Raw genomic sequence first — 19,083 nt, 5'->3', positions numbered from 1 at the left:
GAAAAAATATGCACGATTGTCGTGAGCAAAAGCAAATTTAATTTATTCCTACAGGGACATTTTTCCTACATCGGCATGCAAGTTATTATATGTTTTTGCCTAGGTTAGGATCATAAAAAATACAACAATTGTGGTGTGTGACATTTGGAGTACATGGACGCACTTGCCTGTCCTCGCTTTTTTGTGACGTCATTTATAATTATTCGTGGAGAAGCGCATGGGTATGAAGTTATTAGTTATAAATAAAAAGTGTACGCGATATATATTTGCAATTTAGTTGACTAATTGCAAAAATTGACCCAGAAAAAAAAGTCACCATATATCAGTATGTATTTACACTTTTTATATAAGAAACATATAAGATTTATAACATTTACAAAGCTGGAAACACTTTGTGCCCATACCTCCATATTCTGCCTAATAAATTAATACCAACAACATATAAATTATCTATTCTCCTATTTTGTTACCATTGATGGATTAAAGTCCTTGATGCTTTCCAGCTCATGATATGTTTGTGTTGGATAAAGGGACAGGAACAGGAGCTTTTCGTACCCAGGCTTTTTGTCTAAATAAAAAAGTAGCTCATTTTTAAAATTATTATCATCAAAGTAAAAAGAAAATTGCGGTTTTTCTTATTATAAAATTCTAGACTAACTCCAGACGATAATCATAAATGCAAAAACAATGTAGGCCACACATAAAAATGTATTTCAATCAAGATAAGGTTCAACAAATGTCACTATAGAAGTTGTTACCTAGAAAATTTTAATTTGGATGGCTTTTGTAAATGTTCTTGCAATATGGAAAACTAAAAAAGAAATAATAACACATATAATAGATTCAATCACACATTAGTTTGACGGTATAATTATTTATTTCCTTTGGTAAAATCGCTTATTACTTAAGCATATTTGTAGGGTCACTAAATGCGTTTTATCAATTGGATATGCAACTGATTTAATTTGCGGTCAAGCTTCTACACAAAATTTAATTGGTCTTATTTTAACGAATTCCTCAAAATTGTTATATCAATCAACTGCAATGCACGGAAATGAAACTTATGTATGGCTTGAACACTTGCAGTTAGTTAATAAACGTTCATTTCTTTTAATACGCAGCTGGAATGTTTAAAACCTTTTGCTGCAAAATCAATGCCAAAAGGCTAAGATGTTAAAACATCATCAGCAATGGATGACATACATACTGTGTTTTGTATGTCAGGCTGTGTTGTCGAGTTGTTTGGACAAGATTTCCTTCTATCTAGCTTCTCTTTGAATGATTTATGTCTTGGTATGTCTGAAGTGTCGCAATGCACGGACGATGTGGTTACTTTTTCTGTCGAAGTAAAAACGGAACAGCGTTCAATGATATTAGTTTGTGTTTGAGTACTTTGAAGTAATCTTTCTTCAGTCTGAATTCCTTTTGAAATATTGGAATTAATTAGGACTTCTTTGATTGGTGGTAGATTCTGTCGTTTTTGTTTTTGCTCCTGATGTTGCCATTGTTCTTCTTTATATTTAGAGTTTTCTGTTGCAAGTTGATTATTTTCCTGTCGTAGTTGAATTATCATCTGCTGTAATTCCTCATTGCGTTGTCTTAGGCTAAAAAAATACAATAAAAAATTGCAATAAAATGCATTGTTTTCTGCGAAATTGCTCAATTAAGTGCATAGAAAGATGAAAATGAGATGCAAAAACAAAAGAATAATCAGAACGTAAACATTCGCGGAGAAATGAACATAGGCGTGGGGTCTTATCGCCTAAGAAAAATTTTTTTGTATGTAGGGATTAACTGAGATGAAGTAATTCAACGTGGAAGTAGATAAACCCTTGAGAATATGTACCTAAGAAACAAAAAATTTCGCTGTAAATATTGTCTAAATCATTATCCAACTTTATCTGCGTATAAAAAGTAATTTTCGATTTGCCTACCTATCTATTATGCTGTCTATCTAGTCTTGGTAATATGAATGTATAGCTAAACAACATTCGTTTCTTGCAAAAAGCGGTAAATGCTTATCAGCGCTTGTTCTATTGGAGTTACAGCTCTTACCTTGAAAAAAGCCAGAAAGAAGGCTCAGAGCTTGTCATTCCATCGCATATTGTGGTAATTAGAAAAGCGTGCTTAATCGTGACTGTTTAGCGTCACCATTTAAAAGCTGTATGTGTTTGTAATAATGAAAAAGTCATAAAATTTAATACCTAGTCTACACCAAAAGAAAAATCCCGCACTTTAGGTTTTTGAGCATTTCATTGGTTCACGACCAATCCAATTTTTGCGCTAATGCAGCTGTTGCGTTGCGGTCACTTTTAATGGAGTATGATTAGATGTCGTAAATAAAAACGTTTAGGAAACTTTTTCTTGAACATTTGCCAAAATAAAAATGCTTACAAAGTACATAGACAGATTCCTTTAGCATGACCTGTCAAAAAATCCTCCCTTTAATGGAAAATCTTTAGCAGGATGTAGTCCCTAATTTTTATTTTTTAATAAAAAAACGAACTTTTATGAAAAAGTTTCTGTATGGGAATTATTCTTTGTTTGACATAGATGTAAATGGCTTCATGTGTTACGATAGCCCGTTTACTTCCTAATAGTACTGCTATGAATAAGGTACTTGGAAAGGGTGTGCTTTTGCATCTCTAAAATAATAGTTTAAAATTGTTGTTTAAAATGATTGAGCCACCGATTTTCCTGCATCCCCGCAGAGAAATTTTATTACGACTTGCTAACAGGGGAACAAGAATGCACGAAAGATCAATACGGGAAACATACACACGACGGGATGGTTTCCATGGATGTTCCACGTGTTAACAACTAGTCTATGATAATAATGATAATTGCAAGTAGCGAGCTGCAAGTTCTCGTGGATTTGTTACGGTCTAATCACCAGTATGTTTATACTGGGCTTAAAAAAGATCAATTTGCTCTTTCATAGTGCTAGAATAACTCAACCAGAAAATAAACCGGCGATCATGAAGCAAATATTCTACTACAGGCTACCAGTGGGTAATTTTAAATTTTTAAGAGCTCTGTCCTAAGCGTTGAAGGAAAGTTAATTAAAGTAAAATAGCCAAATAAATAGAGTTTTAAACACAATAAAAAAGAAAAAAAATCTAAAAGAATGTCAATACCGATGTCAATTTGAAATAAAATAGTAAAGCAAAAAATAAGTTAAAAAGGTTTAATATTCTAAAGAACATACTCCCTCTTTTCTTTTTTCATGATGGCCAACTCGGTGCACAATAATACTAAATGTTCTTTCTCGTTTCGCGCTTTGTATTTTAGTTCTTTTATTTTGCAGATTGCTTCATATACATCGAGTGAATCCTCTTCCATAGTCCACAAGCTAAAAAACCCAAAACACTCTTACAATTTTACAATTTTACCATCAACACCTTTATATGGAACTTAGTTTAAAAACTTATTAAAGAAAGCTTATATATAAAGTAAGTAAATAAATAAATCTCAAGAAAAGAATTTTACTGTAACAAATGAAATATTTTGCACACCTGTTTAGAATGAATACAAGGTCAAAATATTATCACAACTTTTGTTCTCAATTCAAACGCTACACGTCTTTAGAGACACGTTTTGTTTGTGTTGCGTCATTGTGCCACTTGAATGTTGGATTTTTCACTACACTAATTAACCGCGGAACGTTTTTAATTAAAACGCATAAAATTAAAATTATATGATGACGAAATCCATTGACAACTTGAATGAAGCATGCTTGATAGAGAACAATACTCAATTGACATTTTCCGGGGATTCTTAAAGATAATTTTGGCTTTTTATTACAGGCTTTTTCTTCTCTGTCATGTTATACCTGTCTTTTCAATTGTGTACGAGAAATAAGTAAGGAAATACGAAATGCGATATATTGAGGACATGCAAACAGGTGGATTTATGGACGAGCGACCGACTAGTCTCTTATACTAATATAGTGATACCTGTTGCCTAAATGGTCGTGCATCAAAATGACACCAAAGTATTTGCTTTAATCTTGGCGATAACCTAGCAAAAGATTGAGGGTACAATTACTGAGAAACCGTAATAATCTGAGGTCAACTTTAATACACACCAATTCCTTCGATGAATACAACATGAGCCATTTTGAAGGTTTTTCTCATACTTTTTTAACTTTATACCTTTTATTTCGTTTTATTTATGAATTTTATCTTTTTACACGTTTGAAAGAATAATTTGTCGCATCTTAAGACTTAGTAAAAACGTAGCCTGGAAGTAATATTGGGGAAATTGCGCTTTTTTGCTCATTTCGAAATGTGAAAGCTGCATCCACTTAGCCAGTTCTCTGCATCCGGTAGGCTGTAAAAGTTCTACTTTGGCAGAAATGCAAACGGAGTTACGAATGTCAAGAACGCGCTAGCTGTGTTTTCCATAACAATATCTGTATTACGGATCAATCCGTGTGCTTAGTACAGGTATATCGTGTCGCAGATGCGTATAGGCGTAATACCCTTTTCAAAGAAACTTTGTTGCCACTTCGGTTACAACCTGTCATTACACTTCCCCCATAAAACAATCACTCAGAAATCTTATTTTTGAAAAAAAGTTTGCAAAATGCATTGTCACTTTAAATATTCAAAAGTCCGTTGTTACAAAATATTGAGACTGTTGTCTCGTTATTATTAAACTTTAGACTTTTTGCAAAAGTTCTTATTACAGTAAGAAAGTTGTAGCTAGCTACATCATGGCATTTAGCAAAAGAAAGAGTAGTTAAAAACTCTGTAGCAGCCAACTCTATTTGACTACTTTCACTTTTAAGCCAGATATAGCTATGGAACAGCACCCACGACGCGAGGTGCGGCTGAGTAAGAAACGGATTGTCCAAAATAACCCCCAAAAGCTATTGGCTAAGGGAAAACACTTAAAATAATAGAAATAGATAAGGCTAGCTAGGAAGCTTTCTCAAAATCTACATTCGTACTCAAAATCTTAAAATTGGTGGTTTAAGATTTGTATAAACATACAGAAAACTAAACACGCCCACACAGAATCAAAATGGCAAACGTGGATCTTATTTACACAGTTCCTTCGTGTCGAGGTCATGAATATCAGTATAATATTTTGCATTCGGTATTTCGTGCACATATAAAAATTTTGTGTGGGATTTTCTTGTGGACAGGCAGACAGAATACGACTATTATTAAAGAGATTTAAGAATTTATTCTATCATTTATTCTTGTGACCATGGTGCGAGAAATAATTAAATTGATATGACCTAGCTTATTTCTTAATGACACGAGAACTTTTCATGCAACACAAAATTGCTTGGTGACCATTTCAGCTGGACTGGGCAGTAACAGGCTGTTACTTGTGTTTGTATTTACCTCGATAGGGCAAGAATGTACTTTTTGATAAGGAAATTACGTCTGAAAGAGAACACTGCTATAAGCACTCTACACGATTATGTGACATGGTTTAATAAGACTTATAATTCAAATCGCGTATACGCGAGTTGTTTGGTATAGTAAGCGATCGTCGTGTCGATATTTTTACATGTTTTCCACGCATACATTGCTTTCCATCATGCTTTGCGCGCAAATTCAAGTTTAAAGTCCGACCTGACTCCGCGACCCAGCGCTACAGCTGTGTGCGTATACATAGTTATACGACTATGGCGTATCTTGATATTTGTTAAATTGGCAAAAAGAACAAAGACTGTGTTAAGCATTTGATCGCAAATATTGTTATAGACTGTTATTTTAATATTATTTGATGAGCTATGCTAGATACTCCTTCAAATTTTCATGTTTTTAATAAGGCGGATTTTGTTCAACTAAACCAAGCTCTAGGGATTAAGGCTTCTTTCGAGGGTCGAGTTCAAGGACGCCATATTTGTTATACTCTCGCTTCTTCACTTTACAAAGCTGCGAATCGTTGTGTTGGTATAATTATTTAACTGTCTAAATTTCAGTTCTATCAATGTTTAAGACATTCTCTTCATTGTGTCTATGTTTTCACATATTAAGATGAAAATATCATCACATCATTGGTATATTATTATTTATTTTTATGTTGGGGTTGTGGCTTTCTTCTAGCTAGCTCTTTAGTTACTTCTGGGCTAAAAGTAGCGAGCTGCAGTTTGGGCTAGCTACGACAAAATTCTTAATTAATATTTATGCTAGATGCAGTTAAGTAGGTAGCGACACCTTTTATTAGTGTCATGAAAACTTACTCCACAAAATAGAATTGCTGAGTGATTTTTTTAGCTGGGCAGGGTAACGACAGGCTGTTTTTCCCGTTTTCTTATTTAAACTGAAGTTGCAATAAACTTTTTTTGAAAAAATTATTATGTCTAAACGCATTGACGACACAGTTTACCTATACTAAGCGCTCAGTCCAATGTTAATGATGGCTGTTTCCTGAGGTTCTGTTTATCCGAAGTTGCGATTGTTCTTTTCAAAAAAAGGGTATTATACCTATATATGGATATGTGTCATTGTTTGCCTGTATTAATCCCTCAGCCCGGAGTAATATTCATTTTTGAACTTTTAGCGGGAATGCTCTCTGAAAATAAAAAAGGTTGGCCAATTGTTTTTACTATAACAGGGTAGAAATAGTTGTAAATAATAGTTGTAAATTGTGTTTTTATTTTAGCTAAAGTTGTGAAAAGTTATTTTTTTCAAAATATATTCCACCGGAAACACTATGTTCTGTGCCTCACTAAATTTATGACATACTAAAATATACTAAAGCTTTTCATCTGAATGTGTGGCACAGTTTACATCTCTTATTAATCGCTCTTTTAGTCGTTCAACGACAGGTAACACAGTTACTTGTGGCTTAACCCGCCGTTTCAACTCCGGGTTCCCCGGCTAGTCTAAATAATAATACCACGGAATCGCATTTTGGATTTAGTCTCTATTGTTAATTCTAAACAAATGAACATTTTTTTTCTTCTTCTTCTTCTATTTCATTTCATTTATGGTCAAATCTGAGATATCTTAAACTTGATAAAGATTTTTGTCATGTCACGAGATCTTCACGGGCGGGAAAACCTTTATGAACAGAACAAAATTATAGTAACAGTTTTCTATCCGCTGAGACCTCGCCTAGAAACCTCTCTATCGAGTTACGTCACGGACAAATTGACGGCTGCCAGAAATAAGAAAGATAATCGATTGATTTTCTCACTCACGATTACTACTAATTCTCAAGCAATCCCGTAGCACTATTTTAAATGTCTCGCATACATCTGAGGTTGCTTGGATTTAGATGTAATTAAGGCTTATCCTATTGCTATTATTATATACATGAGGCCATAATCCCGATATAATTTTTTAAGACGTGCTGATATTTACAAGTAATATTTACATCATCATGACAAAAAAAACCTATTTGATAAGTACCGTTCATATAAACTAATTATCTAAGCCAATTAACTGCATTGGTGAACACTAGGTATCCAATCATTGATGTCTATATCATCCCTTATATTAAAAGCCTGCTTACACGTGTCTGTCTGTAACAGGCAAAGTTTATTATATTTTTTACAGTTTCTCTTTAAAAGCTCCTATAAAAAATCCCCCAAAAATATATTCTGTATTTTATTTTCCGTTTTTTCTACATACCTTATTGGCCAGAACAGAATCATGTGATGGAATAATGCTATTTGATTAACTGGAAAATTCAGCTATTGTATTCTAATTTAAATATGCCTTGACAGGTTGACAGGTAATTGCTTTCTTAAAAATTAATGGACGGACAATGTCACTGGCAAATAAACATTCATTGTTGTCCATTTCGTTTAAAACATTTAAAACTTCCGCGGGAAAAAACTTAACAAGGATTCTTTTTAATAATTTTTTGCTCACAGCTGTATTTCAAGAAATTGCCCATAAAGGTCTTTTGGGTTGGAAGTCATTGTATGAGGTTTGTAGGTGTGCTTCTGACTCTTTCTCTTCAAAATACTTTGTATCTATGAGATATATATATTTTCTGCATGTTTTCACATGCTAAGATGAATATATGATCACGTCCTTCAGCCAGATATAAATCTTCAGCACAATTATGTAAAGATTTTGGCTACGAACGTAGATTCCGAGGAAGCATTCTAAAAAACCTGCTAGCTGACCCTATTATTCAGTTTGGTTAAAAGCGGTTTATTTTAGCAGGCATTATTTCTATTTCTGTTTTTTTCTCCAATCAGATTTTTAATCTAAGCTGCAACTGTGGTGTGTGGCTATAGCAGCTTAAAAGTGAAAGTAGCCAAATACAGTAGACAAATCCTTCTTGTGTTAAATGCATTTTGGCAGCTATAACTTTTACTGCATTATAAACTTGGAAAACCGTGTCAAGTGTATTGATTCAATGAGACAACATATTTTTTTTCCCACAATTAATTTTGTGGGATGCCCCACCCATCCGTTTTTTACTTGTAGCTTTTGTTTGCCTGACTTATTTTACTTGAAATTTTTAATAACTGAGTTTCTATCTATATAAAGTTGATGTAACAAAAAAATAAATTAAATTAGCCTCCTAAACAGGTTGCCAGCTACGCCCATATTTCCAAGGTCCCTTATGCAAAAATTAAACATGAGAATTTTGTTTAGAATTTTAAGTGCATTTTAGCATATGTAATCAATATATTACATTTCTATTTTATTGTGTGATGTTTACCAGATCACTCAGACTTAACCTGAATAGGGTTAATAAGATTAGTGAAGTCATTGCATTGTACTTTTGAGTCTGAGTTAAAATGTCCGGGAAACAGGTGGAAAACTGACTAACTAACTGACGTCATTTCCCGCACAATGAAACCAATTTTTTACATTTTGGTCAATCTAATTGTTTTGGAACAGACAAGTTGATGACGTAATCAAAAAGCCTTTTTAACCCCAATTGATCAGTTTGATCAGTTGTTCAATCTGTACACAGCAGTGGCAACAGGTAAACAAATTTTTAAGTAAAAATCATTACCTAACGACTGGGCATTGCTGATGTCATCAATATTTGAATGATGGATCTTTGCCACTGTTTTTCAGCCTAATTGGACTTTGCTTCGGGCTCAATGACTAGTACTAATATAATAAATTAGTGAAAAGGGCCTGTAGAGAAATCCTCTTAGGCTGAAGAACATAGGAAAAAATAGACATTTTTAGAAATTTTCATGATGGCAATGACTATTTGCAACTAATTTTTTTAGCAATTCGTTAAATCGTTGCCTCTATTGTGTAGAGCTTAAAAAGCAGACCACTAAAATGTATCAGATCATGTGCTTTTTGACAAACAATTAGAAAACTATTGGGGTTCATTTAGATTAAATACTAATAGGCATTAAAGAATGTGTGGAACAAGTATGGAAACAGATATTCACTAGATATCCCCTCACATTACCGTATCACTCGTACAGAGTGATTATCATGGCTTTATTACCCTTGCATTCATAAGTATTTTACAAAATAATTTTCATCACAAATCGTGTTTTAGTCGGGCTGTTAGACTGTTATAAAATAAAAAGAGTCCTGATAAAAACAATTCAAAACTAGAACCAGGAAAAAAACAGAAAAATGCTGAGCCTAAACAAAGGGACTTTGTGAGAAGTATAATTATGCTTATGATTAGAAAGCCTTACAAATGCTTGTTAAAGTTGAAAAGTTGAATAAACAACAACATCGGATAGAGGGTTAGTTAGTATTTATATTGGGCGTGGCTCTTTATGATAAATGGAAAATTGGACTAACAATAAGACAGCCTATTCTAGACGGCATGGGCATTGTATTGTCTGCAATTATAAAAATGGCGCATGCAGCTATATATGTATAGGTGGGTACTTAAAGAGAATTAGAAACCTAATATTAAAAGTTATACAGATATTCATTCGTGAAATTGTAAATCATACGTCTTAGAAATCATACAAATACAGACCTAAGCAAATTGGATAGCAGGGTGTTATTAACTAGTCAATATAGTGCACGAATATTTAAACACGAATCCTTTTGGTAGCTAGCTAAATCTGTTACATCAAGTCAAAATATGATTGTTCATAGTTTTATACATATGTGTGTTTTTTATTATCGTGTTCCAATTAGAAAGAAGTTTAATACAATGTTTAAAGTTAGAAAAAAACGTGAAATACTCCTAAATTTACTTGACAAAGCAAAATATCATATTCCTGTGAACAAAACAAGCGTATGGGATAATTTCTAATATTTAATTTTAAGTTTAATTAAACAAGAACTACATAATACTAAATATATAAAACTCTTAAAGGACTTTCGCTAAAGATATACGTAGATGGAAACACAAAAAAATCAGAAAAAATTTGCACATCATGACGTTACGAAATGGCATGTTCGTATAATGTAGGTCTTGTAAGACTTAATAAAAATACCCTTAATATATTAAATAAAGGTCTTAAAAAGTCATGGTTAAAGGATCACAGCTTATGCCAATTAATAAAGTGCTTATTAATAAATAATACTGTTTTTTTTAAAAAAATTACACACCGATTGTAAAAACTGATGGTGTGGTAAATATAACCTGTAGATGAAAATTTTACCTTTAAAAACGTTGACTATCCAACAAAGCCTTTATAGCACTATACACTACCGTATTAAGTAATATAAAATCTACAACTCACTCTTAATGAGACATTTATTCCCTTACCTCGACAATTTTTTTTATCAAAAGGGTAATAATCTTGGTGTATGGCCCTGAAACATCCGCGTTTCGTATGACGAAAATGACAGTGTTCAATAAAAGAAAGACATGAAAACGCACACAATCAGCAACGATTCTCTGCATAAAAGAAACGTTCTGCTGAGTTATATGTAACATGGCCACCCAGAACAACATCATCAAGGCTTTCCGTGCAAATGTTCATGTTCTGTTATTTGTCACTAAGACACCATAAATACTTATATATCGAAATAACTTGATATAACTTAAAATAAAATTGGATAGAATAAAAACTAATGTGTTAATGACAAAAAGTTTTAGATATAGATAAGATAGTAAAATAACAGCTCTTCATTCAAAAAAATCTTCCTACCTTTTTCCACATATAAACTGTGATGGCTTCTCGAATAAAGTTTACTTTTATTTATAACGCAGTCCCTGACGTTAAGCTCGTTAGAAAAGCAATCAATTTTTCTACAAAGAACCGTTGATTACGAAATTATAAACTAATTAAAAAATTGAAAAGATGGATTTTGTAAATGGTATGTGATATGCTTCTTATCATCTACTTCTATTTTTGCATCTTTGAACAAAATAGAATGTATTGATTAGAGGAATTGTCAATTAAAAAAAACTTTGTCATTAACAGATATTCTATTTCTTAAAGAAGTTTTTACTCCATATCTTGCATCTTTTGTGCAATAAATTCAATGTTTTTCAGAGCACCTATCTTTGATAAAAAAATATAAAAAAGCTTTTCAAATAAAGCATATTTATATTATATATTCTTTTAAATAATTATAAACTATAAATGCAATAATTCATTTCTATTTCTTCTAGCTTGGATCGTTTGATAATAACAGGGAAATCTCCCAATTATTCATCACTACAAAATATTATAATCACAATTTCCTTTTTCGGAAATTAATTACACCTAAAAAGAATCCTTAATCACTCACGTTAATATTTTTGTTTGTTTTGACGCTCCTCAATTAATTGGTCTCCAGTCGGGTTGTAACTTACACTATCACAATTTAGTTGTCGTGTTATTGGCTGGTCTTCTGCATTGACTGAAAGCCAGTATGTATGACGGGCGTGCAAGCAACTCTGCAGAGAAATTTTAGTGTAGGTTTCCTTTACCAGAGGGAGGTTACATAGAGTTTTATATGGAGGCAAAATCTTTCATTTTGGTTCATGGCAAACATGTTACATGAATTTTAGTGGGTAAAATGAAAGTGATTTCGGGATCTATTATATGTCTGCTAAAATGACCAAATTAAACTGTAATGACATTTTTAATTCACCATCATGCAATAATTTTGAAAGGGCTACTGCGCATGTGCACTTTCCACAAGCACGATACAAAAACTCTATATAAGCACGTCGAAATTTCACTGCGGTTTGAAATCACGTTTCGGGAAATCATTTCGCCCCCGATTTAACACGCTTTCTGAACATAAAACAAATATTATAAAAACGTTCTTTGTTAGTCTTTATAAGGACTAACAAAGAACGTTATCAACGCTGGCTGTATTTCCATATCGAGATGGAAAAAGACAACAATAATGTTATTCCATTTGTTATATGTGTCAGGTTGCTTTTCTGTATTGAAGCGTTTTTTTTTCTACCCCCAGAGATCATTCCGCCCATTGCTTTGGGGGCGGAGGCAAAGCATCAAATGAAAAATGGCTTTAGGGAAGGCCATCCAGCTGTTCTTAAAATGTCTTTACTTCCTCGCGAAGACAAAATAGAAGTAAAATTAATGTACCAGTGGTGTTTTACAAGTGAAATGCAAAACACAGCGTAAAGAGTAACAATAAATCTGTAGAGCGAAATTTATTTTTCAATTCTTTAGTTTTAACTCTGTGACAGTTTTGTCAACCTTCATTGACTCATTTAACTTGTAGGCGTGACTTATACTGATGAGAAATATTACCAGCCATATGGTTTGTGGTGATTTTAACCGTAATAATGCTTTGTCATGTTTTTAACGATTTTAATAAAACGGAAAAGTTTTTTGCTGATGGTTGTGGAAAAAAATACCGGAAGAAGGAAAATTAATTTCCTATAAGAAGAAATTTGTTATCCCCACCATTTTTTTCAATAGATTATCATAGCTTGCTGATTTCAGAGTCTTAATACAAAAATGCATATGACGATGAAAATGCATATGATTGGGTAATTTTCTTTCATGGAGAATTTAACGTGCATTTAACCAAAAAAAATGTGAAAAGTAATCGAGAGTCAGTTGATACTGCCTCACTTATTCAAACAAAATACGTGACACAATATGGTTTATCCGCGTAAAGAGATAATTAGGAAAGCGTTTAAACAATACGATTAAGCATCTGGCTTGAGCTTTTTAGTTTTTGCATAAAAATATAACAAAACATGTTTTACCCAATCTCTTTTATTCACTGCCATGTTGGACGGTTATAATGTCTTGCTCAAGTTAATCAATTTTGTGTGGAAGTCCTAATAAGGACTTTTTTTTATTTTTGTTGTTCCTAATTGCTGATTAACGACGTGTAATTTTGCATGCTTTCAAATATGAAATAACTGTAGTTAAATAAGAAAATAGTATTGAACACAATAAAAGGAGTGTATACTTTTATTTTATTTACTATAATGAAAAACGTCCACTTTCGATTTTATTTTCTTTCTTTATATTTCAACTATTCTCTAGGCGTGAGAAAAAAGATATCTTACGAATTCATTTACCTGTATGGTATTTTAAAGATGCTCGACCCTATATCAGACAGAACATCAATTACCGAGGCTTATGACGTCATTAAGAATACATCCACATCAACTGTTTATTAAAAAATTGTTTTACCGTTAAGTTATTATGTTCACTGGTTATTAAAAAAATTTTTTTAATCATTCCGCTCTATTAAATTATAGTTTCTCCGTTGAGCAATTAGACATTAAAAGGCTGATCGATAAACCTGTTGTATTATATATATCAGGGTCGGATGGAGGTATAAGCAAGATAAGCGCGCGCTTACTTTCAAAAACGTAGAGAAAAAGCCCGCGCGCGTCTCGTGTGTAGTTTTCCTTGCATTATTTAGGAAGTCTGGTAAGAAAGTTGTGTTTTTGCTTATTGCGCTTATTCAGTTTCCTAAACAAAGTAGATAGATAGTACTCTGAGGAAGCGAAACGAAAAGCAACTTTGCTTTCTCGCTTATTAAAAAATAAGCAAGTAAGCGTATCAAAGTTGATATACTTGCTTTTTTGCATGGAGAGAATGCGGGGATGAAAAACTACTTTGCTATCGCGTATAAGCAAGTAAGCAAAAAAAGGCAAGGTAGACAGAATTTCTCAACCTTAACAATATTAATGCAAACATAAGTCCACTTTGTTCGTGTATATAAGCAATCAACCGAAGATGGACGGAGGTACTGTGGTACTTTGAGGTTTCTGGATGTCTTTTTCACTATTTCTTATGAATTTTAAGTACCCAGTGTGTAGTTGTATGTAGTTCCCTGACCTAAAATATCAGATTTAGTTTTTGACTCGGGAAGATTATTCTAGGTTACCTAGGCTAGGTTCCTCTCGGCAAAAATATCTCTAGTGAATGAGATACTTATTTATTATTCACAACGCCACTAAGTTTTCCCACTGGTTCTGTTCTGTATGAAATTTCTGGTGCTATATTTTGTGAAAAAATGAGTTTGTGTAGCTACTGCTTTGTCTTGTGTTATTGTTATACTCAAACCTCCCCACCACACAAATAAATACATCAAATGAAAAGTTGAGGTAGAATACACTCAAAAATATTCTCAAGTGTTCATATGGTGCTTCATTTGTTATTTTATACATAATAGCAAGGATACACTAGTAGATGGATTTCTATAAAATATTGAGCCAACATGATGAATGGAAACAAAAGTTGTATGAAGGATGGAAAACGTATCCATCAATTTTCAAACCAAGTCATCGTGGTGTTCTCCGCCAAGACGACTTGGCATACGTTATACATAACAATATGGCTAGAAAAAGTGCTGCTTCATTTTCAACATTGAGGACAGTCAGGTATACCTATAATAGTTCATGCTTTTTTCATAAGCCTATCATTAAAGTTTTAATCTGGTAATCTTACTAATATTTTTTATTTTATAACTGCCTTCCGATCTGATGTATTTTTTTCTTGTTATGCCCATCAGTGTCAGTGGAGATGGTAACTGTCTTTACAGATCTATTTCCGTGTTGCTGATCGGTGATGAAACCCTAGCTTCAATTTTGAGAATTTTGACCTCTTTGGAAATGTATCAAAATGCAACATATTATGCTGAACATCTAATGCTCCAACAATCTCCTAACAATATTTTTGTGCAATGTTTATCGGATGTTGGTTGTGACGTGTACACAAAGACAAAGTCAAGAAAACTGGCCATAATTGAGGAAGCAAAGCATGTTTCAAAATCCTTCATTTGGTCATCGTTTATGTGCGTTTTATCAATTTGCAATGTTATTGAGGTATGATGAGTTTTTCATGGAATATGCACATTTGATTTTTTTTTACTAAATGTCTAAACTCCTGTGATCAAATGGTATGATATTTATGATACAATTTCGTAAATAGTTCAGGTTCGATTCCTGACAGGAGTAAATCATATGTGATGCAGGCAATACCTTTAAAATTTGTGTCACTCTATATATATATATATATATATATATATATATATATATATATATATATATATATATATATATATATATATATATATATATATATATATATATATATATATATATATATATATATATATATATATATATATATATATATATATATATATATATATATATATATATATATATATATATATATATATATATATATATATATATATATATATATATATATATATATATATATATATATATATATATATATATATATATATATATATATATATATATATATATATATATATATATATATATATATATATATATATATATATATATATATATATATATATATATATATATATATATATATATATATATATATATATATATATATATATATATATATATATATATATGTATATATAAATATATTCTCTATATTTTTAGTTTTGTAGCATCCTACTGAAATTACCTATCAAAGCTTTGGAAATAAACGAATGGAAAATTTATTCAACACAATTGTTGAGCCCAGGAGAGGTGTTGCTGGTGTACCTGTGAAGGTATTATGGTTTAAAAAAGGAGGGCGCAATGTATTGATGGGAACCAAGTCAAAGGTTTTTGATCGACCAAATCATTTTTGTCCAGTGATGGAGATAGGAACCTGTTAAATTCCAAGAAGTAATGTGATAACAATACTAAAAAAAGGCAATACAATTTCAACACCACGTGTACTGAACAAACTTCCTGGTTCGAAAATCAATGCATACTTCAAGCAAGGTAGAGACATGGGTAAGCATAATCTTTTATCCACATTATTTTCAGACTTTTTTTTTATTATCTGAGTTTGTGTAAAAAGTCATTTTTAATGTATCAATCGTTTTGTATTGTCAAAATCTTCATAGAGATCTGTGATACCCTCAATTCTTCTGATGACATATCAATGCAATCTCCACCAAGTCAATTATTATCTTCAAACTCTGCAATTTCATCTAAATCCACAGAGATAGATCTTAAGGAAAGTAAAGACATGGGTTGGTCTGGTTACGTTAAACATATTTTTTAAATACAGACCTGATTTTTTTTTATTGCTCATGATTGTTTTTACTAGGTTCCTACTGGGTTTTCTATAAATATGTATTTCTATACCACATCTTTTTTTTATAGTGACCTTTAATGCTATAACTTCTTCTGTATCGATGCAGTCATCACCATGTCGATCAATATCTTCAGAAATGGCTATTACATATACACCAACAGCCTTAGAAATGGATACAGAAGTACCTGTGGTACTCATAGATAGAGATATAACACAAAATAACTTCAAGAAAGACATCAAAACAAACAGAAAGTTTAAGTATGCTTGGTTTGAAAGCTTTCCTTGGCTAGTTTATTCTGACCTTCTTAAAGGGCATTTTGTAATTGAACAAATGATCGAAGAGATAAGGTTCGTTTAAACATGGTTTATATGTTTTTATATATTTTAGCTGTATACTTTTTATATATTTTGTTACTTCTTGTACTCTTATATCTTATTTATATATTTTGTTACTTCTTCTTCTTTTTAACGCTGGAAAAGGCCTGAACAGAGCTCAACCCGGTGAGAAATTTAGTTACTATTACTACATACGCCCGTTAGGCGTACTTTAACGCCCATTCTGAGCGGTAATCTCGAAAAAAATTTTTTGCTTAGTTTTATAAAAATCCTGGATCCGACCCTGTATATTTTGTCCGTGATTGAAAGTTAAGAAACCACGTAATAACACATAGCGCATTTAAGCTGTAATCCTAGTGAAAAAAATAATGAAGTGGGATTTATTTTAAAGTACTGTCTAGCTTTCAACATTCTAACAACACAAATTCTGAATTCGCATCCAAAAAAAGTTTATTTAAAAATTCATTCATTTACGGCGTTATATAGCTTCTAAAGAAATACGGACAATACAATGATTCAACTGATGTTAATTTCAAGGTAGCTTCATTAATAACCTATTATTGAGAATACAGCACGGGGTATTCAGTTATTATTATTTGTTGACCTTTCGAATTACACAAAAATACAAGGGTGTTTGTTACAGAAAATACGATATCGCATTTTTTTAAAAATGTATTTTTGGATTTTTATTTCGGAAAACACACCTTTTTCTTCATAAGATCTCATTTTTAGAACTGGGTAATAACTTCGGAAAGAGAAAATAAGAAAAAATAGGATATCATACTTAGCCCAGTTCTTTATTACTCACATCTTTATTACTGTTATCAAACAAACTTGATATACCAATTAAACCCCTCCGTAAGATCAAGTCAGAGAAAAACACGTTTACACATTTTTAACAACTTTGACACCTTAGCATATATTTACTATATTCATATATATATACAACATATCTCTATAATAATAGCCGTTAGGGTATTATTATAGAGATCTGTCTCTGCGCAGACCCCCCGCTGAGTTAGAAAATGATGTTACGGAAACACGAATATCAAATGCGATATATTTTTATCCAATTTGTTGCCACGGGTAAATATAAAGCACGGGCGAACATGTGGATTTTCCCACAGGCATCTCTATAATAATAGCCGTATTCCGTCTGTCTGTCTCTGCGTGGAACATGGCGTCGCAAGTAGACAGACATACCCGCGGCCCTGCAGCTTTATTTCGGATCGACGGCAGACCCCGTTTTTACTGGCTTTGTTTTGATCGCTTAAGCGTAAAAGACCAATCACGAGGCTCGATTTTCACTAATGACCAATCCATGTGCTTCGCGGTCTCAACATGTCAACGGAGGAAACATGCTACCCCTACAAAGGTCATTGTGGTTTGGAAGTGATGGTTTGAAATTTGTATGTGTCCTCTTGATCCTGTTTTTTTCTGAGTACTTTGTATCCTATAGGGTTATTTAGTGTCTGTGTGTTTTCACATGTTAAGGTGAGTATAACATGACGTTTTCCAGCCATGTATAAATCTTAAAAAAAACAATTTTAAGTGCTTAGCTAGCTAAAAACGTAGACTTTGAGGCAGCTAGCTATAGCTATAGCTATCTTTATTTTTGTTTCTATTCTTTTAAAAAATTTTTTTTAAAACATACTATATAATATGCTATATTATACTATAATATACTATATAAAATATACTAAATATAGTATACTATAAATAACAATATACCAGTTTGATATATTGTTATTTATTTTTATGTTGAAGTTGGGTTTACCTAGCTCTCCTTTTAGCTACCTCTGTCTAAAAAGTGAAAGTAGCTAAATGCAGTTTGGCTGAAACACAATTCTTAATTCTTATGCTAAATGTAGTTAGGCAGCTACTAATTTTATTACTGCTATGAAAGCTTATGCTGAAAAATAAAATTGCTGAGTATATATTTTTTTAACTGAACTTGATAACGACAGGCGGTTTCCTAATTTTTTTTAAACTGAAGTAAAGTTTTTTTAAAAATGGTGTTACGCCTATACTCATGTGCGACACAGTCTACCTGTACTTAGCGCTTAGTTCGGTGTTAACTACGGGCTGTTTCCTGTGTTTCTGTTTAACTGAAGTTGTGATACCTTTTTTACAGAAAAAAGTACACATTGTTTACCTATACTAAGCGCTCAGCTTAACATATTTTTGAACTTTTCCCCGGAAACATTCCTTGAAAAATAAAGAAGGTTGGCCAGCTGCTTTCACTATGACGGGGTAACAATGAAATGTAATCTAAGTTGTCGAAAGTTATTTTTTGAATAGTATATTACACCGAAAACACCATAAAGTTGTGTGCACTTCACTTGATGTTCTACACATTATAT

At 32.2% G+C, this 19,083-nt stretch overlaps 1 protein-coding gene across 1 annotated transcript; it reads right to left on the bottom strand.

The window, feature by feature from the left end:
- Positions 1-312: 312 nt before the first annotated feature.
- LOC130628851 (uncharacterized) lies at positions 313-3,538 on the bottom strand. The gene is made up of 5 exons (XM_057441879.1): positions 3,516-3,538; positions 3,209-3,352; positions 1,208-1,604; positions 759-811; positions 313-568 (listed from the first exon to the last, which is right to left on the bottom strand). Exons 2-5 carry the CDS (start codon positions 3,340-3,342, stop codon positions 505-507), a joined length of 648 nt encoding a protein of 215 aa, XP_057297862.1. The 5' UTR covers positions 3,343-3,352; positions 3,516-3,538; the 3' UTR covers positions 313-504.
- Between the last annotated feature and the right edge of the window lie 15,545 nt (positions 3,539-19,083).

Source organism: Hydractinia symbiolongicarpus, chromosome 15 (genome assembly GCF_029227915.1).
Source record: "Hydractinia symbiolongicarpus strain clone_291-10 chromosome 15, HSymV2.1, whole genome shotgun sequence".
Taxonomy (NCBI): Eukaryota; Metazoa; Cnidaria; class Hydrozoa; order Anthoathecata; family Hydractiniidae; genus Hydractinia; species Hydractinia symbiolongicarpus.
The sequence above is the reverse complement of the archived record's forward strand: the minus strand, read 5'-3'. Positions and strand labels throughout refer to the sequence as shown.